Source organism: Daphnia carinata, chromosome 9 (genome assembly GCF_022539665.2).
Source record: "Daphnia carinata strain CSIRO-1 chromosome 9, CSIRO_AGI_Dcar_HiC_V3, whole genome shotgun sequence".
Lineage (NCBI taxonomy): Eukaryota > Metazoa > Arthropoda > Branchiopoda > Diplostraca > Daphniidae > Daphnia > Daphnia carinata.
Genome location: NC_081339.1, coordinates 7,793,365 through 7,815,604, shown reverse-complemented (window position 1 = coordinate 7,815,604; position 22,240 = coordinate 7,793,365). Strand labels below are relative to the sequence as shown.

Sequence of the window (22,240 nt, the reverse complement as noted above, 5' to 3'; positions counted from 1 at the left end):
GGCTAGTCTTGATAGAGAGGATTATCTTGATGAAAGTGATACCCTGGTATCCCTTTTTCACCTGTATACCAAAGGCCTTGCCTTTTTGTTTTCCTTCAAATGACACATAAAGAAATGGAAAATTCTCTAGAGGACAAAGAGGAGGTCAAAGATATGGCCTGTTCTCTCTTTTTTTTTTCTTCCCCTTTTCTTTTCGAAATTATAGTTTTGAAAAAACACATTTCGGATAAAGACGCACGTCTTCCCAGGTGAAAGTGTTTGCCTTGCTGCGGGTATGCCTGTTTTCTCGGATGCTACCGGCAATCTAGCAACAGGTACCACGGCCAGTCAGCCGTAGCCATTTACAAAGACATAAGAGAATTCTTTTTGGAGGTTTTATTATTGAGTTTACACGAAATTTTTTCACTACTGTGGCTGCTTTGTTCTCACATATTCACATGATGGATCGCAGAGCTATCGCCTGTACGTGTCGAAGAGAAACCGTGTCCAACCCAACGGCAGCAGATTGACTGAGAATGAGAGAAAACATTTCACAAAAAAAAGAGAGAGAGAGAGAGAACAAACTATGTCTGTGATTATGAAGCGATCAAGTCGGTTGAGAAATGTGAAGTTTTTGGCCGACGTATACCCCCCCCCCCTTAACCGCCGAAAATGGCATCATTTAACTGACAGAGAACTTTGTTTTGTTTTTGGTGGCGATGAAGAGAAAGAGTTGAAAATACGTGCCACGCCCTTTTGCCCAATCGTCCGATTCCCCCCTTTTTTTTTCTCTTTTTTGGTTGATTTCTTATAAAACATGCGACGTGACTTCTTTACACCGAGGAGAAAGTTGAATGAATGGAACCTTGTTCAACCGAAAAAAGAAAACACAAAATTTATTTAAAGAGAGAAGAAAATGTATTATTTTAAAAGGAGCCCCGCCGACCATGCCGACAACTTTTCCTTTTTCTGCCTGTTGCCCTTTTGGTAGAAACCATTACGAGGGCCCTAGACAATGAGAGACCTCCAATTTTAGAGTCTCTTTAAAAAAAAAAAATTTCCTTTTTTTTTTTATTTGCTTTTTGCTTTCTTTTAAGAGTTTACGAAAGGATATGATTTACCTACCGTTTGATGCGTGAGTGGGTTACTATAACAGTTTCTTTATGCACATACTACAATCCGGACATACACGTCAATCCGGTATTTTCGGTAGCCCCCTTTCACTCTGGTTTGTTGCTTCGCCAAAATGATTATGTTTATAGCTGTACACTAGATACTTTCTTATTATCCAATCTGATTTCCGCGTTTTCCAAAATCCGCTCGTTTCGGTAGTGGCCAGAATTCGAACGAAAGCTGCCCGACCCATTCTCGGTTGTGATAGGACCAGTTGGTCATAACGGAAATTTGAAAAAAAAAAAAAATGAGCTTATTGATTTGAATTGAACGTTGAAGATTACGGCTCAAATAAACTGAAATCAACACGATTAAAATGCAGGCTGAATAAAAATGGAGAACTGCGTCAATGGAGAAAGTTCCCCCCCCCCCTTTCTTTCTCTTCGGTGTCTGGTCTGTCTGGTCTTTTTCGGGGAGTATACGCACATCAACAGAGACGGGGTCATGTTGGGGAAACGGGGGATACGCAGGTGAAACGACTGAAAACGTATATGGGTAAAAAAAAAAAGAAAAAGAAAAGGAGGTATATATTGGACGGGTCGTCCTCTTTTTCCTCTCTTCTATTGCACGCGCGTGTAAGTATTATACGCTACAAAACGGGTGTTTGGTGTTTGTATGGCACCTTTGCCCAGGTACCGGCACTAACGTACGGCAGACAGCGTCACAGAATCGGGGCGAAAGCGATCTCGGTCTACCAGGTATAGACGATTGTTAGCAGAAGAATAGGTATGAATAAGCAAAACGGAATATAAGGGGGCGATGGATAGACAGATAGCTTTAGAGAGAGAGAAGAGAGAGAGAGAGAAAGACAAAGAAAAGAGAGTAAGACGAAAAGAAGGGGAGAAAAGTTGGGAGAAAGTCAAGTAGGTCATCTCACTAGATCTTCTCGCGTTGAGTTTCTTTTACATCAGTTGAGCCCTCAGCTCGTCTCTTTCGAAAAGGAAATCGACAATGCCATGCCGTATATGTATGCGTGCATTCATTAGAGTACGATAACGATGAGTAGCCTTTACTAGAAAACCCAGTTGAGAAGGGTGTGTTGTATAAGAAAAAAATACGTGCATATAAATGAAATAAAAAATCAAACGACTTCCAACCCTCTTAGACGGCTAATTGTAGCATGATAATATGGGATTACAAGAATTGCCTCCATGCACGAGGTTTGAACCTTTGGCCTCTTTACAAACTTTTTTCCTTCTGACGGCTATGAAAAAAACAATAACAAAACAAAAGATAAAACCAAGTTAAACGCACGACAAAAAAAATATTTGTGGAAAGGGGATTTCCCAAACAAACATTACAACAATTCGCAGGGTACACGACGTTCGTTACAATTGAATTTCCCGGTCACTTGGTTGTTTTTGTTTCGATTCCGTCTCTTGTCCAGGTGTGAAACTACCGAGGCGAAGCGTGATTGTAAATATTTCCTATAGCTGTGTCAAGAATGTTGTGTTAACGACACTTATGTAGGATGGTCGTTAACTCGTTATGAGGATGGCCTCAATTTGATTCCGTTTGGCAAGGCTGGATGCATGAAAGATCTTCGTGAAAGATCAGCAGACGAAAATTCACGTCGACGCGTCAAATGCATCAACATGAAATCATCATTGCTCTTCCGACTGTTTCGGATTCGGCCTCCTTTTCACCGAGTGACGAGACTTTCTAGCCGTAAGCACCTAAATCTTTCTAATACCCGAGAGCAAAAGTCAAAATATGTAATGTATATTTTATTTTTATATTTTTCCGAATTGTCGTCGGTAGGCGTCGTTCACGCCAACTCGTTTGCTGAGAGGAGCCACACATGCGGCGAGCTGCGAAAGTCGGATGTCGGTCGAAAAGTGAAACTTAGCGGATGGGTCCAGTTCCAGCGCCTAAACAAGTTCGTGTTGTTGCGCGATGCTTACGGCGTGACGCAACTGGTGGTGCCTGATGAGGTTTGCACTGAAGGCTAATTGTGTTGAGCAATGTCGGGGTGACTTTCACTTTTCTCGCTCACATATGCTCTCTGTAGAGGTTGGATGTGGTGAACAAAATCCGGGATGTTCCTCTTGAGTCAGTCATTTCTGCCGATGGGAAAGTTGCTGCAAGACCTCCAGGGCAAGCAAATGCTGTACTATATTAATTGTCAATGTGCACATTACATAAAAACTAAGCTATACCCTCTATTTAACAGAAACAATCTACAGGAGAGATTGAAGTGCTTGTGGAAGACTTGCAAGTGCTCTCGAGTTCCACAACGAACCTGCCTTTTACAATCCAAGAATCACCAAAAGTTGGTAGTTGTTAGTGGGGCATTTTCCACATAGACCCTATTAAAGCTTGCACCTTTTTAGGTAAAAGAATCATTACGACTAGAACACAGATATTTGCAGCTGAGGCATGAGTCAATGCAAAGAAATATCAGACTGCGATCAGAAATTGTAATGAAAATGAGGGAATTTTTAATCAGAAGGCATGGTTTTGTGGACATCGAGACACCAACGCTCTTTAGACGAACCCCTGGGGTAACACATACATTTTTTTTTCAAACCTAAGACAAATTGTGGCAAAAGGTTTGTTTCAAAAACATTAGCCTATTGCATAATGACTCTTTCTTGTTACAGGGTGCTCAAGAATTTGTTGTTCCTACCCGAATGCCCGGCAAATTTTATTCTCTAGTGCAAAGTCCACAGCAGTTTAAGCAGTTGTTGATGGTTGGCGGTTTTGATCGCTATTTCCAGATTGCACGTTGTTACAGAGACGAAGGAACTAAATCCGACCGCCAACCAGAATTCACGCAGGTTGTTTGAAACCCAACCATTTCTCTGAAACAATCGTAGCTCATTTCAATTTTCCAATGCACAGGTTGACATTGAAATGTCTTTTACAACAAAAGAGAATATCCAAAGATTAATTGAAGGACTGTTGAATCACGTTTGGCCCGAAGACATGGGTAATATACCAATTCCGTTTCCTGAAATGAAATACAAGGACGCTATGCAAAATTACGGAGTAGACAAACCCGACACACGATTCGACAATCTGGTAATTTGATAGTGTTTAAAAAAAGAAAACTTTCTTTTACGGAATTGATTGATTATGAAGCTTCAAGACATAACGGATCTCGCCAAGGCCAACGAAATGTCTCGCATATTCGACAGTTCCCAGATTGCAAATTTTGCTGCAATCGCCATAGTTTTCAAGAACTCTGCGGTAATTTGAAAAACAAAAATAAATTTTGTCATTAATCACACGACTGACACCATCCTGCCATTGCATGCAGGCTTTGATTTCGAAAACTACCGAAGAGTCCTTACTGGCTTCGGCAAAAATGGCCACCAACGAAACGCAGCTGTCTTTTGTTCTCATTAGAATAGAAGACGGGGGCAAATGGAAATCATCGTTGACCAAAAAACTTACTCAAGAAACAATGAGCTCCGTTGGCGATCGTTTAGGTGCTTCTGCAGGCGATACTATTTTACTTGGCCTTGGACCCAGAGAAAGCTTGGTAAGTTATTTACGTTTGCTTCAAACAAAAATCAAACGAAAAGACCGCATCGAGAACGCAACGAGTCAGGCCAGAGAGAGCAATGAACCACGCGAATGGATTTTGCGCGTGCAAAAGAAAGAAACCGGGCTCCCTACAAATAAGTAAAATGGTCACGTTTCTATACAAACCGTCAAAGAGCCGTGACTTGCGTTTGTGGGCCAGTTCAAACGGAGCGGCTATGGAAAATCCGCGTTATGTCAATGAAATGTAATACGGCAGAGATTGAATTCTATTTTAAGAAAAGGTTTGCTTTTCACGTCGTCCTGCACGAACGTCTATCCTCTAGAAGTACCTCCAACTTTCCCTTTAATTTTCCATTTTGGAATGACGAAGCGCACTCTAGAGTCTCTAGCTGGAACCTGATAGAGAAACGTGAAATCCCCCGTTGAAAATTGCAGAGCAAACGCTGCCTGACCTGGATTCTCACATGCCTCTTTATTCTTCGATATTGAAAATCATTTTGGTTTTCCAATCTTTCTTATGTTCTCACTTCTCTCTTTTATACGCAGGTACCGTCTATGGGCAAGATACGACTAGAGGTGGCCAATCACCTCGAGACGCGGGGCGTAAACTTCCGCTCAAACAGCAACAACTTTCTATGGGTGGTGGATTTCCCCTTGTTTTTGCCATGGGAAGACTTAGATGGGGGCCCATTGCAATCGGCTCACCATCCATTTACGGCACCACATCCTGACGATGAACATCTCCTGCGTTCCTCACCATTAGACGTACGTGGCTTGCACTACGATTTGGTATTAAATGGATCCGAAATCGGTGGCGGTTCCATTCGCATCCACCAGTCAGAATTACAAGAGTATGTTTTGAAAGAAATCCTTCAGGAGGATCCGTCCAACTTGCATCATTTGCTCAAGGCACTACGATGTGGTGCTCCGCCACATGGGGGGATTGCTCTCGGTCTAGATCGACTGATGTCAATCATGTGCGATACGAACAGCATTCGCGATGTTATCGCATTTCCAAAGAGTCTGGACGGGAAAGATTTAATGTCTGGTGCACCTTCATCGATCTCACAGAAAGAAAAAGAAATGTATCACATTGGAACTGTTAATAGTAACCGAAGCTAAGCAGGATGGCAGTTGATATAGAATGGATTGTGTTAGATCCAGTACTGCTAAACTGTGTATAAGTTCAATCTGAATCATGATCATTGTCAGGAAGTCAATGCCATCCTTTAATAAAGAGTTTTTATAGTGAAAATGTTTTTAATATCGTTCGATTGACGACGTGATGAGAAACTCTACGTTATCCAGTTGAATTTTAATTTCAAGTTGATACTTCAAAGTCTGGTAATTGAATACACTTGCTGCTAGTCTATTACCGCCAAGATATCATACGGATAATCACAAGCGATGTGTGAAGAAGAGAGAGCGCACCTTTGTTTCAGTTCACAGTTGATTTTCTATTCTAATTTTTTCGTTTGCATAAAAGAAACATTGATTTAGTACAGTAAAGGTTATTCAGTACTTAAGATTGTTTAAATTAAAGTAGAACTTTTGAAATGATTGACACTGCATAGGTTCATATATCCGGCCCCGCAAATTCAGTTTGTACCCACCGACTAATAAGAACGACGCAGCGTCTCGTGATTAGTCAATGCAAGAGCTGATTTGCCATATAAATAGGGGCGTAAAATCGTCCTGTATTATCATATGATAATTGACGACTGGACTCCCAGTTACATTTCAATGCGCCATTCCCTTTGTTCTGGAAGCCTGCGTCGCCTCCGGCGCTTGCACTCCGCACTGCAATGTTTATGTACTCGCTTTCCGTCACAGGCGTATCCGACGTTTTACTGATTTCAACGCTTTGCTGTGGGCCCATAAAACAAATTAAAAAATTTGAGTAAAGTGAATACAACAGCTTTCCACAATAGCAAAAAAAAGGACAATCACTTCTCTTCTAAAGAAATAATAACTACCAGAAAGTTTAGACAAATTCCTGTTTACGAAGATAACATCAGTATCGTCAATCAAGCTAATAAAATTAATTCAGTCGTTTATAATTCACAATAGACTTACCGTAAAAGCCTTAACGGTCGTAATTTCACTACATGTTAGCCTAATGTTGAAATTCGTTGGTGCGGTGATTGCGAAATTAGCTATTTGGTCGCCGGCGCTGAATTTGATATAGATGTTTCCGCGCCTTGCTTGAGAGGCCTGACGACAACGAACGCTTCCTTCGGTAGGAAGATTGGATAAGAGACACTCTAATGAAAGAATAATTTTTTTTTTAATGTTGATAAAAGGGCAGAGAACACAAAGAAAATAAAAATAATATTTCGTTCTACATCCAACCTTATTTGCAAATGTGGCAACAACAATGAAATTCTTTAAGAAAATATAATTTCATATCTGTCGCTGTTGGTGTTATCTTAATGTCTGCTAGTTGGTTTTGAAACGCCCTTTCGATTCCCAAGTTACCTGAGTGTAAAAACTTGCTTAGAACAATGCTATCAAGATAAAGTATATAACTTTGCAATAGCTGTAACTGATTACACACATATTGAAACAAAAAATAACTCAGTTTTGATTCCTACCGTGCGAAGACAGCGAATAAAGGTAAGGCACATTAGGGTACGGGAAAACATCTCCTACTAGCACCACTAACGGTCGTCCGTAAGGATTAAAATAAGGTAATGGGGAGCTAGGGAAGTTATACGATTCGGAGGTCAACAGAATCTGCTTCGATTGGCGATCTTGATTCACAACAGAAGATTTCTCTTCGGCTGAAGCCAACACCAGGAAACAGGCGATTACCTTCATCTAAAAACAAAACATTTCCGTAATACATTCTTTACGCCATAGAATAGAGAAAACGAATGTTGCTTACAGCAAACTCGATAGGGAAAAACAATTGGGAATAATTACTATCAACGACGACATGAATACGAAGTTGGAGCGTGTCATATTGGGGAAGTTTTTCAGCAGAGGATGCTAACAAGTGAAAGAAATCCCCGCTTTTGAACTAAGACCTGATAACGAAATGAGGATCCTGCATCTAGCGGGAGAGGTGTGTTGCTCATCCAGGGGGTAGTGAACTGTCAACGTTCAGACTTGTTTTGGCTTCCAGTTGTTGAGCAGAAATCTGTATCCAAATCAAGTTATTTTTGTTCTGTGTAGATCGAAAGACATCAGAGTCTATTGTCAATTGATAACCTGTTACAAGCGACGTCTTCAGCACAATATTTCGCAACCAAATAGTTGTAACCAAGCGCATTTTCTTAATATGTTCCTACATGTTTTACAAACAAGAAAATGCGATGCTACTTAATGGAAACTGTTGGCGTATTAGCCTAAATTATGTTATAACAATGGAGATGTGAGAGCGAAAATAGTTTATCGTTACAAAAACCACATGCCCCCTCAAAAAACAAATAACAAACCAAATAAAACAAAACAGAAAATTCTAATCTTTGGGGCATAGTGATTAGAATGTGCTTTTCTTTGAATAAGTCTCAAGAGACAAAGTAACCCCAAAGTAATTCCAGTTTTTAAGCTCTTGTTACATAACTAATCGTACTTGGGAAACAAGTCGTTTGATGTCTGGAACATATCCTGCGTACCAACCTCCACGCAATTGATGCTTTTAAGGAAGATAATCTTAACTTAATAAGAAACCATAAGATCAACGACAAAATTTTACCACGTCGGCACCTAGTCTAGCATCAAGAAACAGGTAGGGTTTAAGTGGATTTGATAGTTTATTATTTCGTTCCTCGAAAAATGCGACATTATGCGGTGCCCAGCAATTGCCGCTTTTATTCACCAATCACTTTCGTAGCTATCAGTCAGTACTTGTTGTTAAATCCATACCATTTTACCTTATTTTTATCATATCAGTTATTATTATTATCATAATTAGTTATATGTTTCAGAGTTCTTCGTGCAATAGTCTACATAGAAACGTATAGAATTATAGATCTATGCTGCCAATGGCGTCAAATAATTTAACACAATAAACTACAGCACTGATAATCTTTGAAGAAATTTACAAAAAAAACGAGTGTCATTTGACGTGTTTCATGCTCTGCGTAAGGAGTTGAAATCTTGAATTTTTTTGGCAAGCGCGTCACAAGAACGCGTCTTGTTATCATCGTGGCACCATCCAGGAACTAATCAAAATTTAAAGAGCAATGACTGTTGAAATCGTTTGTTTTCCTCAGAAAGACTAAGAAATTAAGAGACATGTTTCACATCTTCTCTGGCAACCTTTTACGCCGACGCCGGAAAAGGTAAAGGGGCGGGCAGTTTGACTGCTTTAATAATTAAATGAATTTTTAAATAAGAAGGAATCCCCGCAAAAAGAAAATGAACCCGCAGGTCAGTCGATGCTTCAATGGTCTTCCTTTAGGCATCTGAAACAGAACCTTTTGCTTTTAAAGAGTTCTGCTTTCTTTTCCATGGATAGATAATCGAAACGTTGACTCCATACGGCGGGATAGCTCTTGGATTATATGGGCTCAGGTGAATTCTGTGCGATACGAACAGTATTTGCGATGTTATCGTCCTTAAGAAGAGTCTCGAGGGGAAAAATTTAAAGTCTGGTGTAAATTTAACGATCTCACAGAAAGAAATGGAAATGTACTACAACGGAATTGTTAAAAATAACTAAAGCTGGTGAGGGATGGCAAGGTGATATAGAATGGATTGTGTTAGACGGAGTACTGGTAAACTTTATATAAGGAAAAACAGAAGAAAAGTGAAAAAAAGCATTGATTCAGTACAGTAAAAGTGTATTCAATACTTAAAATTGTTTAAATAAAAGTTTTACTTTTGAAATGGGTAACAATGCGTAGGTTCAAAAATCCGGCCCCGCAAATTCAGTTTGTACGCACTGACTAATAAGCACGCACACAGAGTCTCGTGATGGTTAGTCAATGCGTGATACTGATCTGCTGTATAAATGGGGCGTAAAACCGTTCTGCAAATATTTTATTGACGACTGGACTCCCAGCTGCATTTCACTACGTCATTCGCTGCTGCACTACGCACCGCAATGTTCATATACTTGCTTTCCATCAAAGGCGTATCCGTTGTTGCAGTGATTTGAACGCTTTGCTGTGAGTCAATAAAACAAGTAAAAAGATTTGAATGAAATGGATACATCAGCTTTCTACAGAAAAAAAAATAAAAAAGACAACCAGTTCTCTAATAAAGAGTAAAACTATTTGGAAATCTAAACCAAAATTTTGACTACGGAAAGGACCTCCGTATCATCGATCAAGCACACAAAATCTATTCAGTCTTTTATAATTCACAATAGACTTACCGTAAAAGCCTTAACGTTCGCCGTTACTTCACTACATGTAAGTCTAATGTTGAAATTCGTCGGTGCGGTGATTGCGAAATTAGCTATTTGGTTGCCGGTGGTGAATTTGATATAGATGTTTCCTCGTCTCGCTTGAGAGGCCTTACGACAACGAACGCTTCCTTCGGTAGCCAGAGTGCCAAAGAGACACTCTAATAAGGGGAAAGATTTTTTAAAAAATATTTATAAAAAGGAAAAGAACATAAAGAAAAAAGAAATAATATTACACTGTACGTCCAATCTTGTTTGCGAATGTGGTAACGGCAACAATGTTCTTCGAGAAAATATAATTACATACCTCCAGCTGCTGGTTTTATCTTAATGTCTGCTAGTTGGTTTTGAAACGCCCTTTCCATTCCCAAGTTGAAAAATTGGATCACAATAGATCTGTTAATAATAACCGAAGCTGACGAGGGGTGGCAAGGTGATATAGAATGGATTGTGTTAGATCCAGTACTGGTAAAATTTGTATAAATTCCCTGTAAATCATGATCATTGCCTGGAATTTAATAAAGATGATCCTTTATAGTTAAAATCGTTTACAAATCTTTCGATTGACGGCATGATGAGAAACTCTACGTTATCTAGTCGAATTGTAAGATCAAATTGATACCTCGCAGTCTGGTAATTCAACAGACTTGCCGATGTCGTCTATTACTAACTAGTATTCATATGGGTAAGTAAAGCGAACGGGCACGCAATTGCGTTCCTGCGCAATTCCTTCCAAATCTTTTAGTTATATTTTTGACTCATATAGTCTAATGACGGACTCCTGAGGATGAATGAAGTATTTACTAGACGTCATTGATGTAGACTCAGAGGTGGCACACAATATACACAGCAGGCATGGCTTCTTTGAAACTTCTTTTTCTCCAGGTAAGCCTTATTTTCCATAATTATCCCTATTAGCGCGAATATTTGTTTGATTGTTCAAAATATACGAAAACTATTGAAACTTCACGGCATGCATGAATTGCTTGGTCTTAGGAAACGAAACTTGGCAGTCACAAATGTGTACACGTGTTTGGCAGCCTTTTTATTGTCACGTATTTTGCAAGGCATGCTTCTGGGGAAGTATGTTAGTAATACCATCAAATTGCACCTCATAAAATTATCAGCAACTGAACAATCTATCATGAACATTCCTCGGATCAGCTACGATTTTGCGATTTATAGTTTTATAATATTTGAAGAAAGGGGATCCTTTTTTTTCAATCCAAAGTTGATTGTTGTTTTTTTACATTGAAGACGCATTGATTCAGTACAATAAAGGTGTATTCAATACTTAAGATTGTTTAAATTAAAGTTGTATTTTTTAAATGGGTAGTACACATATGGTCAAATATCCACCACTGCAAATTAAATTTGTATGCACTGACCAATAAGGACGACACAGTGCCTCGGAATTAGTCAATGCGTAATGCTGACCTGCTATATAATAGGGGCATACAACCGTACTGAACTAGCAAATGTTTATTGGCGACTGGACTCCCAACTGCATTTCAATACGCCATCCGCTGTAACACGCACCGCAGCGAACATTGTAGGCCTACTACGCCCCGCATCGGATATTGGATTATACACCGCTATGTTCATGTAGTTGCTTTCCGTGACAGGCGTATCCGATGTTTTACTGATTCGAACGCTTTGCTATGTGTCCATAAAACAAATAAAAGAATTTCGGTACAAAGAATACAGCAGCTTTCCGCAGTAGCAAATAAAAATCTTTTCTCTTTTAAAAGAATAAATAACCACCAGAAGATTTTTACAATTTGCTTATTACGAAGATACACCTCGATATCATCAATCTAGCTAATAAAACTAATTCATTCGTTTGTGCATCAAATAAACCTACCGTAAAAGCGTTAATGTTGTCCGATTTTTCACTACATGTTAGCCTAATGTTGAAATTCGTTGGTGCGGTGATTGCGAAATTAGCTATTTGGTCGCCGGCGCTGAATTTGATATAGATGTTTCCGCGCCTTGCTTGAGAGGCCTGACGACAACGAACACTTCCGTCGATAGTAATATCGGATAAGAGACACTCTAATAAAGGAAAAGATTTTTAAAAAAATATTTATAAAAGGGAAAAGAACATAAAGAATAAAGAAATAATATTTTGCTGTACAATCAACATATTTGCGAATGTGGTAACAACAATGAAGTCCTTCGAGAAAATATAATTTCATACCTGTCGTTGTTGGTGTTATCTTAATGTCTGCTAGTTGGTTTTGAAACGCCCTTTCCATTCCCAAGTTGCCTGAGTGTAAAAAATTGCTTAGAACAATGCTATCAAATTTAAGCATATAGCTTTGCAATAGTCGTCGCAGTTATCACTAATTACACACAAATTGAAACAAAAAATAAAAAATCTATTTTGATTCCTACCAGAGGAAGACGGCGAATAAACGTAAGGCACAGCATTAGGATCTGGGAAAACATCTACTGCCACCATTAACGGTTGTCCGTAAGGATTAAAGTACGGTAATGGGGAGCTAGGAAAATGATACGATTCGGGGGTCAACAGAATCTGCTTCGATTGGCGATCTAGATCCACAACCGAAGATCTCTCTTCGGCTGAAGCCAACACCAGGAAACAGGCTATTACCATCATCTAAAAACAAAACAGTGCCGTAACACATTGTTGGCGCCATAGAATAGCAAAAAAATCAAGGTTGCTAACAGCATTATCGATAGGGAAAAATGATTGGAAATAATTACCGACAACGACGACATGGATGCGGAGTTGGAACGTGACATTTTGAAGTCGATTCCAAACGAAGAATCCTAACAATATGAGTGCTGAAAGGCGAACGGTTCGTTATTATATACCATTGCGCTGAATCGTAACAGGTAATGCGTGCGCAGTATGCAAATATGGCCCATGTGGCAACGATTTTTATTAAACAGAAAAAGGGCGTGTTCAATCAATAAGGGTTTCCCGCTTTTGAACTAAGTCCTGATAACGAAATGAGGATCCAGCATTTAGTGGGAGAGGTGTGTTGTTCATCCAGGGGGGAGGGAACTGACAACGTTCAAACTTGTTATAGTTTCCAGTTGTTGAGCGGAAATCTGTATCCGAGACATGTTATTTGGATTCTGCTAGATCGAAAGACATCAGAGACTATTGGCAATTGATAACCAGTTATCAGCGACCCCTTCAGCACAATATTTTTTAACCACACAGTTGTAGCCAAGCGCATTTCCTTAACATGTCTATACAGGGTTTTCGAAACAAGAAAAAGGCGATAAAATTTAATGCAAACTGGTGGCGTATTAGCCTAAATTACATTACATAAATGGAGACGTCAGAGCAAAAATAGTTTACCGTTACAAAAACTACGTCACCTGATGGTTGGTTAAAAAAAACACTAAAAACTCGTTGCTTTAGAACATAACGTTACATAATTTATTGTACGCCGGAAACAAGTCGTTTGATGTCTGAAACATACCCTGCGTACCGACCTCTACAAATTGATGTTTTCGGGTAGGTACAATCTTGACTTAACAAGAAACCTTAAGAACAACAAAAAAATTCGGCCATGACGGTAACTAGTCTAGCATAAAGAAACAGATCGGGTCTAAGTGAATTTGATAGTTTATTATTTCCTTCTTCGAAAAACTAGACACTTTGCAGTGCGCTACGATCGTCGCTTTTATTCACTAATCTCATTCTCTCTCTCGAAAATTTAGGCCGTTTTTACGTAATTTTCATCATAGAAATTTCCCATGAAAAAACTTTAGTTCGTTATATGCTTCCGAGTTCTTCGTGCAGTACGTTGCAGAAACCTATAGAATTGTAGATCCGAGGCTACCAATGACGTAAATTAATATTAATTAAATAAATTACATTAGTCATAATCTATGAAGACAGTCAACAACAAAAACAAGGGTCACTTAACGTTTTCGCAGAATTAAACCAGATTGACACGTCTTCCATGCTCTGAAAAAGGAATTGAAATCGTTAAATTTCTTGGTAAGCGTGTGACAACAATGCATTTTGTATTTTTCATCATGGAACCATCCAGGAATTAACTAAAATGAAAAGGGCAACGAACGTTGAAATCGCGTGGATTCATAAGGCTACATAAAATTAAGAGACATGCGTCACATCGTGTGTGGCATTCTTTTGCGTCTCTTGACTGTTTACGGAAAAGGTTCAGAAACATGCAGTTTGACTGCTTTAATAATTAGATGAATTTTGAAATGGCAAAAAAATACCCGCATTAAGGAAATGAGCCCACAGGTCAATCGACGCTTCTATGGCCTTCCTTCAGGCATTGGAAACAAAACCTTTTGCTTTTTTAAGGGCTTGGTCTCTTTTCCATGGATAGATAGTCGAAACTTTGACTCCACCCGGAGGGATTGCTCTTGATTTAGATCGATACATGTAAATTTTGTGCGATACGAAGAGCATTCCCCATATCATCGTCTTTCCGAAGAGTCTTGACGGGAAAGATTTCATGTTTGGTGCAACTTCATCGATTTCTAGAAAGAAAAAAAAATTTGTCACATTAGAACTGTTAATACTAACCGAAGCTGACGAGGAATGGCACGGTGATATAGGAATGATTGTGTTAGATCCAATACTGGTAAACTTTATTTAAATTCACTGTGAGTCATGATCATTGCCTGGAATTTAATACCATCCTTTAATAAAGACTTTTATAGGGAAAACCTGATTAACGTCATTTGATTGACGACGTGATGAGAACCTCTACGTTATCCAGTCGAATTGTCGAAGATCGAGTCGATAGCTCACTTGCCGATAGTCTTTTACCCACAAGAAATCATGTGGATAATTAAAAACCACATGTTAAGATGAAAAAGCATTGATTCAGTACAATAAAGGTGTATTCAATATTTAAGATTGTTTAAATTAATGTTGTACTTTTTAAATGGATAACACTACATAGGATCAAACATCCACCTCCAAATTCAGTTTGTACACACCGACTAATAAGGACGACACAATACCTCGTGATTAGTCAATGCGTAATGCTGATTTGTTATATCAATTACGGCATATAACCATCCTGGAAATGTTTTATTGACGACTGGACTCCCAGCTGCATTTCAATGAGTCACCGGATTCTGTACTACGCACCGCAATGTTCATGTAGTTCTTTTCCGTCACAGGCGTATCCGTAGTTGCAGTGATTTGAACGCTTTGCTATGAGCCCATAAAACAAATGAAAAGATTTGAATCAAATGAATACAACAGCTTTCCAAAGAAGCTAGCGAAAAAGACACCATTTCTCTAGTAAAAAGAATAAAACTATTATGAAATTGATAAAATAAAAATAAACTTAATGTTGTTTAAATTAACAATATTTTGACTACGGAGATGACCTCAGTATCATCGATCAAACTGACACACTATATTCAACCGTATGTAATTCACAATAGACTTACCGTAAAAGCATTGACATTCGTTATATCGCTGCATGTTAGCTTAATGTTGTAATTCGTCGGTGCGGTAATTGCGAAATTAGCTATCTGGTCGAGTTTGGTGAATTTCATAGTGATATCTCCGCGTCTCGCTTGAGTGGCCAGACGACAACGAGCGCTTCCTTCGGTAGGAAGATTTTCCAAGAGACACTCTAACGAAGGAAAAGGTAAAAGAAAAATGTTTGTAAAAATAAAAAGAACATAAGAAAAGAGAAACAAGTTAATATAAGTAAGAATAATAAAGTTCTTTAAGAAAACATAGTTTTATACCTGTCTCTGCTGGTGTTATCGTAAGGCTTGCCGCTTGGTTTTGAAACGCCCTTTCCATTTCCGAGTTGCCTACGCGTAAAAACTTGCTTAGAACAATGTCATCATGTTAATGTATAGGCTTTCAATGGTCATCATTAGTTGCAAAAATGCAAAAACAGAAAATAAATATATTTTGGTTCATACCGGATGAAGACAGTGAATAAATGTAAGGCACATTAGGATCTGGGAAAGTATTTCCTACTGGCACCATTAACGGTTGTCCGTAAGAATCAAAGTAAGGTAATGGGAAGCCACTAGAAAAATGGTACGATTCGGGGGGCAACACAATCTGCCTTGATTGGCGATCTTGATTCACAACCGAAGATTTCTCTTCGGCTGAAGCCAACACGAGGAAACAGGCCATGACCATCATCTATAATCAATACAATTACGTAACACATTATTTGCGCTATAGAATAGCAAAAACCAATGTTGCTTCACGATAGGGGAAAAACGTTTGGAAATAATTACCATCAACGGTGACACGGATGCAGAGTTGGAGCGTGTCATTTTGGGCTGGATTCCAAGCAGAGGATTCTAACGATATGACTGCAGAAAGGTGAGCGTTCCATTGTTATATACTATTGCGCTGAACCATAATAGGTAAAGCGTGTTTAGTATGCAAATATACGGCCTCACGTTGCAACGATTTTTTTTAACAGAAAAAAGGGTGTGTTCAATCAAAAAAAGAGATTCCCATTTTTGAACTAAAAACTGATAACGAAATGAGGATCCAGCATGTAGCAAGAGAGATGTGTTATTCATCCAGGGGGTAGTGAACTGACAACGTTTAAACTAGTTATAGTTTCCAGTTGGTGAGCGCAGATCTGTATCCAAGACATGTTTTTTGGATTCTGTCTAGATCAAAAGACATAGGAGTCTACTGTCATTGCTAACCAGTTACCAACGACCCTTTGAACCCAATTATTTTGCAATCCAAACAGTTGTAACTAAGCGCGTTTTATTGCTATGTCCGTACATGGTTTTAGAGACAAGAAAAGGCGATCAATTTGAATGAAGCCCGTTGGCGTATTATAGCCTAAATTGTATTATATCCATTGAGATTTAGTTCATCGTTAAACAAAATACAAACCTTAATGATTTCGTTAAAAAAAAACATAAACAAAAAACTGAAATTTTAAAATATCAGAAACGGTTACAATAATGTGTTACTCCGACATTAAATGATGATGGAGATGCAACGTAATTACAGTTAAAAATAAATATTGTTACATAACTTATTGAACCGGGGAAACAAGTTGTCTGATGTCTGGAACCCTGCGTATTTCTTCCCAAATGCACGCCCCGATGCTTTAGGGCAGGTAATCTCGATTTAACGAAAAACCTTAAGGTCAACAATAAAATTCTGTCAAGGCGGCACCTAGTCTAGCATAAAGAAACAGGTAGGGTCTAAGTGGATCTGATAGTTTATTATTTCGTTCTTCGAAAAAAATAGACATTATTCGGTGCCCTATAATCGTTGCTTTTATTTACCAATCATCTTTGTAGTTATCGCTCACGAATTGCAGAAAAATCCATTTAGTTTTACGTAATTTTTTATCATAGGAATTTCCGTGGGAAAAAAATTTAGTTCGTTATATACCGATGACATGAAGTAATATTAGCAAAATAAACTACAGTAGTCGTAATCTTTGAAAACAGTCTTTAAAAAAGCAAGGGTCATTTGAGGTTTCGTAGAATTAAACGTGATTAACACGTGTATCATGCTCTGAATAAGGAGTTGAAAACGTAAAGTTTTTTGGCAAGATTGTCACAATAACGCATCTTGTATTCATCGTGGCACCATCCAGGAACTAACCAAAATGTAAAGAGGAATGACCTTTGTAATCGCTTGTATTCATCACACAGACTACAAAATTAAGAGACATGTTTCACATCTTGTGTGGCATCCTTTTATGTCGAATCGTTACGGAAAAGGTAAAGGGGCATGCAGTTTGACTGCTTTAATAATTAGATGAACTTTCAAATAAGAAAACAATGAACCTGCAGGTTGATGTAGTACGTTTTACATTTACGGAATCAAAGGTGATCACAGAATGATACCAAAAGAATATTCGCGTAGATAAAACATTGCCAGCGTTTCGACGGGTATGTCAAGTTAAGAGAAAATTCATCCGAAATTCAGCCATCTAAGAAGGAAAGCACCACCATCTCGTCATAAATATATTGGCCTTAAATTTCTTGTTCAGCTTCAGGTCAACTACGGAAATGTTGTCTTGATCGCAACTGCACTTGAACAACGCCTCTGATAAGGAAACGATGCCGAGAAACAAAAACTGTCAAGACATGTATATCGTATGCATTAATCATTTCAGGATGTTCCTGCTAAAGTTGTATTCTCTTTAACTGAAACAACAGCTTTCCATAATTTAGCATCAAAATCTGTTCTGATTTTACGTGGAATACGAAGTTTGTTTTTGATTTTTCATTGCTCTACGAATGTTACGGAAAACCAGTGAACGGCAGGAATAAGGTTTATAAGCGTTCATATTTTATGGCATTGAAACCCGTCAGTTCAAGTATCCAATTCTGGAAAACCAATGGCTGCATATGCAAATATTTATTAACGATTCGAACCCATATATGAAATTGCATCATGCCAAAGTCAGCGGGAGAATAGAAGATAAGCAATTTTGATAGAAAATGCGTTGTAGTGTCAGTTAGGACGGGAGAACCATGAACATTTTAATGTGCCCGTCTTTGCCGTACTAGTCGATACAATGCTCATGTAGCCAGCTTGTGTTCTTGGTGTATCAGCCGCTTCCTTGATTTGACCACCTCGCTGTGATTAGATTAAAAAAATAAAAATTGCTGAATATATGCTTTATTTTAGGTAGGACAAAAAACAGCCTTACTGTAAAGACTGCAGTATCAGTTACGTCCGTACAAATTAGCGTAACACTGAAATACTTCGGGGCCGTGATATCGACGTAAGCTACTTGATTAATTTCGCTAAATTTAATGTCTATGGAGCCACTACTTGCTCGTGATGATGCCTTGCAGGTGCGGCCACCATCAGTTGCAACATTATCTTTAAGACATTCTAATGTAAAGAAATAAAATGAAGTAAAACGATACGTTCATATCAGTAAATTTAATTGATAAGTTACCTTTTGCGTGTGGCCGTAAAAAAATGTTTGCACCTGTGCTGCGACTGTTATATCTCCTCTCAACGTGGGAATCACCTAAGCGCAAAAAAAAACTGTCTGACCGCTATGTTGTAACAAAGTTTCTACAAATGTGAAAACTTTCTTCAATAGCGGTCAAGGAAGCAAAAATTTGGAAACATACCTGACAACCAGGGCGGATAAATGTAAGGCACATTCGTGTTTGGAGTGAGGGTTCTTCCTGTTGACATCATAACGGGTTGTCCGCGATAATTGTAGTAAGGTAATGGGAAGTTATTTGCAAATTTAAACGGATGGGACATTAAGAAGATTTGTCTAGATAGATGATGATGTGGTTCTTCTTGGGCCATAATTACAATCAAACAACACCAAACCACCACACCCTAAGATAGGAATCACATAAAAAAAAGGGCTATACATTGTCTAAAGGCTAATCCCAAACAGCATGTTTTAAGATAAACAATATAACCAAAATGCAATTACCGTCATGAACAAATTGGAGGCGTTGTACGAAACTGCCATTTTTGGGGTAGATTCTCTGGCGAAGGGATTTAATGGTATGACTGCTGCAATAAGAACGAGCTATCACTATATATAGTCTACAGTAGCTACACGGCTGAGTCATCGTTTGCGATGAAAACTCGTATATGTAAAAGGGCGCATAGTAATACAAATGCACTTTTTTTTTCTCGTCAACAAGTTCTTCTACTGCCCCAAATGGGCGTGTGCTGTTTGCTCAAACCTTCCGTTATTGTGAAGTGAAAATTTTACAGAAAACACAACTCGATTAATGTAACACAAACGTCTTTACAATTTAACTGCGATCTTGAACGGGTTTCATTTTGATTTGTCTTTATTATTGAGTTAACTGAAAATTTTCGAAATAGCCGTCCCAGATTTGTTTGACTCGGCACAAATGCAAGCCTCAACTTGCGTGAAAACTGACTTTTGAATGGATGCCCAAAGATATTGACTTTGAACATATCTATCGGGATATGGAGGCTTAAGCATTTGTCTGTCATATGATCTCAAATGCTGTTGTTTACTGATCTGACCGTGCTATGTTTTATAAGGAATAAAACAGAAGACGGTGAATTAATGGGTGTATGTGTATGTATTTCTAATCAGAGCTTTACTTGGAAAAGGAATAAATACCGGCATATATACCAGGAAATAGTCACTGCTGAAATATATAGCTTTTACATCTGATCATAATGATAGCTTTGTGCCAATCATAGAGCTGCAGAAGCACGTTAAACGGATCATTATGTGGCACAGCAAAACTTAGTCAGCATGTATATAGGGAGGCTAGTTATTGCGATTAAATACGCCACGAACACTTCACTCTGGCGTTAGCTGCGGTACTGATCACCGCCAGATTCAGGAAGCCCCTTTCGAACCTAGGTGTATCCGATGGTGCACCGATCTTGCCGTTTTGCTATAATGCCACAAAAAATAAATGAAATTTTAGACTCATTAAACATAGCAACAGCTTTCCAAGCAGGAAGTCGAAAAGCGGTTTGGGAAGCGCAAATAAAAGCCATTTGGTTTAAATACAGAAAGTTATTCTAGAACTACAGAATAAGCAAGAAACTGAAATGATTGCTTAAACGAACTAAAAATTGCATTTCATTTCAAAAGTTTCAAGAGCCAGCATTTCAGTCTTGAACTCACGGTATCATAAGTTCAAGAATCATTGGTTATTAAAAGAATTTTATCAGTTTTATCCGATAGACTTACCGTGAAAGCTGCTGCAGCAACCATCTCAGTACAAGTCAATCTAATTCTGGTATTCGCCGATGCAGCTGTTACTGCAACATTAGCTGATTGGTCTGCAACACCCAATTTGATGTCGATGGTTCCAGAGCGTGCTTGCGATGCTGCTTTGCAAGGGCCACCACCGTTGCTGGCCGTGTCAGCCATAAGACATTCTAATCGAATAAAAATTGTCAAGTAAAAGCCATTCATGCCGAAAAAATAATTTTAAAAAATGTATCATTTTAACTGTACCCGTATCTGATGGTAACATCAAAACAGTTGCTCTTGAGCCTCGACTGAAATCCGCCGTTTCAAGTGCGAAGCCACCTATAAGGATGTAAAAAAAAATGTATGCAGCTGGATTGCATTGTAGTCTAGGCTTATCTATATGGTATTCTTTAACGATGCGAATAAATAAAAGAAAATTACGTTCGATTTTTACCTAGTGATGGCGGAGCATAAAAGTAAGGAAAACTCGGATTCTCACTGGGAACCACCGCTGCAGGATTCACAATCGCTTCAGCATAAGGATTATAAAAATTCGCTGGAACGACGTTTGGGTAATTGTATTGGGGTACGAAAAAAATCTGCCTAGATTGGGCATCGTCAACCTTAGTCGGTAATCCAGTTGAAGTCACCATCATGTTGCAAAGAAATGCCATCAACTAAAATAAAACGTACCGCGTAACACATGGATTACAATTGAAAGTGTTCCTAATACGTAGTACAATCTAATGGATAAGAAGAATAAATTCGAACACTCACCATGAATGAGAAAATAGATGCGGAGCTTGAAGACGTCATTTTGCCAAGAGCTGTTTGATTTCACCGAAATTCGTGAGCGTGTAGTACCTAACCAGCAGTGCCAACCGTGTGCTACCATACGACGAGTGGCCTGTTTTTATACGGCGTTGGAGATGGGGCATCTTTGCACTGAACGTTCTCGGATAAGGTGACCAATCATGCATCTCTATTAGCTTGTAACTTGTACGAATTTATTTATTTATTTCTTTTTTCCAATCCAAAAACAAAACTTGAAGGGCGTGACAAAAAAAAACACCATTCCTGTTATCTGAAATTGTGGACAAATCAAGCCAGGTTTTTTTTTTCCAGTGAGGTATAACTTTGAACTGGTTTCGTTAAACATTCTGTTCGGGGGTTTTGGAGGGTTCGCAACTACAATAGCATATCTAGCCTTTGTTGGGTTGCTTCATTCGATTTCAATATACAAATTGAGTTCTGAGCTGGTTGGAGTCTGACATGACACCAGCGAATTCTGGTTGATTGTTTTAAAAAAGAATAACGCAATGGGCATCTAATCCGTTTAAGGAAGTGTTTTATTATTTCGAAATGATAACCAAAACGAAGAATGTTTGTTTATTCATATGAACTGATAAAATCGATTTCACCGGTCGTTGACTGATCGCTGTTTCTACGATACACCAAGCTAAACCAAAAACCCATTCTTGTCATGTCCTAACTGCGAGTTCACTTGACTTTTCGGCTTGTTGTGCAGGTAGCTGTGCCCTTCACGACTTGCATCGCATTCAAGAATTGTACCTTT

The 22,240-nt window shown here is 38.6% G+C and overlaps 4 protein-coding genes across 6 annotated transcripts; 1 reads left to right on the top strand and 3 right to left on the bottom strand.

The window, feature by feature from the left end:
• Positions 1-2,719: 2,719 nt before the first annotated feature.
• LOC130700770 (aspartate--tRNA ligase, mitochondrial-like) lies at positions 2,720-5,902 on the top strand. Its single transcript, XM_057522749.2, has 10 exons — positions 2,720-2,820; positions 2,914-3,086; positions 3,164-3,262; positions 3,326-3,424; positions 3,486-3,656; positions 3,756-3,932; positions 3,997-4,176; positions 4,237-4,344; positions 4,415-4,639; positions 5,191-5,902. Exons 1-10 carry the CDS (start codon positions 2,748-2,750, stop codon positions 5,764-5,766), a joined length of 1,881 nt encoding a protein of 626 aa, XP_057378732.2. The 5' UTR covers positions 2,720-2,747; the 3' UTR covers positions 5,767-5,902.
• Positions 5,903-9,614: 3,712 nt separating this feature from the next.
• LOC130700781 (uncharacterized) lies at positions 9,615-16,425 on the bottom strand. Of its 3 annotated transcripts, none has more exons than XM_059496901.1 (5): positions 16,241-16,425; positions 12,398-12,623; positions 12,201-12,269; positions 9,971-10,161; positions 9,615-9,759 (listed from the first exon to the last, which is right to left on the bottom strand). In XM_059496901.1, the coding sequence occupies exons 1-5, from the start codon at positions 16,277-16,279 to the stop codon at positions 9,634-9,636; spliced, it is 651 nt and encodes a 216-aa protein (XP_059352884.1). In that variant the 5' UTR covers positions 16,280-16,425; the 3' UTR covers positions 9,615-9,633. The 3 variants fall into 3 exon arrangements, with proteins under 3 accessions (XP_059352884.1, XP_057378746.1, XP_057378748.1); XM_057522763.1 differs by lacking the exons at positions 9,615-9,759; positions 9,971-10,161; positions 16,241-16,425 and adding exons at positions 11,337-11,659; positions 11,865-12,055; positions 12,731-12,842; XM_057522765.2 differs by lacking the exons at positions 9,615-9,759; positions 9,971-10,161; positions 12,201-12,269; positions 12,398-12,623 and adding exons at positions 14,931-15,182; positions 15,425-15,612; positions 15,731-15,799; positions 15,914-16,142 and having other exon boundaries at positions 16,241-16,389.
• Positions 16,426-18,381: 1,956 nt separating this feature from the next.
• LOC130700784 (uncharacterized) lies at positions 18,382-19,468 on the bottom strand. Its single transcript, XM_057522766.2, has 5 exons — positions 19,402-19,468; positions 19,082-19,301; positions 18,901-18,975; positions 18,646-18,833; positions 18,382-18,572 (listed from the first exon to the last, which is right to left on the bottom strand). Exons 1-5 carry the CDS (start codon positions 19,438-19,440, stop codon positions 18,447-18,449), a joined length of 648 nt encoding a protein of 215 aa, XP_057378749.1. The 5' UTR covers positions 19,441-19,468; the 3' UTR covers positions 18,382-18,446.
• Positions 19,469-20,193: 725 nt separating this feature from the next.
• Positions 20,194-21,580, bottom strand: LOC130700785 (uncharacterized). The gene is made up of 5 exons (XM_057522768.2): positions 21,442-21,580; positions 21,119-21,341; positions 20,929-21,003; positions 20,659-20,849; positions 20,194-20,356 (listed from the first exon to the last, which is right to left on the bottom strand). Exons 1-5 carry the CDS (start codon positions 21,478-21,480, stop codon positions 20,240-20,242), a joined length of 645 nt encoding a protein of 214 aa, XP_057378751.1. The 5' UTR covers positions 21,481-21,580; the 3' UTR covers positions 20,194-20,239.
• Between the last annotated feature and the right edge of the window lie 660 nt (positions 21,581-22,240).

Excerpts from the sequence above, each read along its gene's own strand:
- LOC130700784 (XM_057522766.2), bottom strand. The coding sequence starts at position 19,440 with ATGGCAGTTTCGTACAACGCCTCCAATTTGTTCATGACG. Across the intron at positions 18,834-18,900 it reads TTTACGGCCACACGCAAAAG|AATGTCTTAAAGATAATGTT; the intron begins GTAACTTATCAA and ends TCTTTACATTAG. Across the intron at positions 18,573-18,645 it reads CTGATACTGCAGTCTTTACA|CGAGGTGGTCAAATCAAGGA; the intron begins GTAAGGCTGTTT and ends ATCTAATCACAG.
- LOC130700785 (XM_057522768.2), bottom strand. The coding sequence starts at position 21,480 with ATGACGTCTTCAAGCTCCGCATCTATTTTCTCATTCATG. Across the intron at positions 21,004-21,118 it reads TTATGCTCCGCCATCACTAG|GTGGCTTCGCACTTGAAACG; the intron begins GTAAAAATCGAA and ends ACATCCTTATAG. Across the intron at positions 20,850-20,928 it reads GATGTTACCATCAGATACGG|AATGTCTTATGGCTGACACG; the intron begins GTACAGTTAAAA and ends TTATTCGATTAG.
- LOC130700781 (XM_057522763.1), bottom strand. The coding sequence starts at position 12,769 with ATGTCACGTTCCAACTCCGCATCCATGTCGTCGTTGTCG. Across the intron at positions 12,624-12,730 it reads CATCCATGTCGTCGTTGTCG|ATGATGGTAATAGCCTGTTT; the intron begins GTAATTATTTCC and ends TTTTGTTTTTAG. Across the intron at positions 12,056-12,200 it reads GATAACACCAACAACGACAG|AGTGTCTCTTATCCGATATT; the intron begins GTATGAAATTAT and ends TTCCTTTATTAG.
- LOC130700770 (XM_057522749.2), top strand. The coding sequence starts at position 2,748 with ATGAAATCATCATTGCTCTTCCGACTGTTTCGGATTCGGCCTCCTTTT. Across the intron at positions 2,821-2,913 it reads AGTGACGAGACTTTCTAGCC|GCGTCGTTCACGCCAACTCG; the intron begins GTAAGCACCTAA and ends TGTCGTCGGTAG. Across the intron at positions 4,177-4,236 it reads ACACACGATTCGACAATCTG|CTTCAAGACATAACGGATCT; the intron begins GTAATTTGATAG and ends TTGATTATGAAG.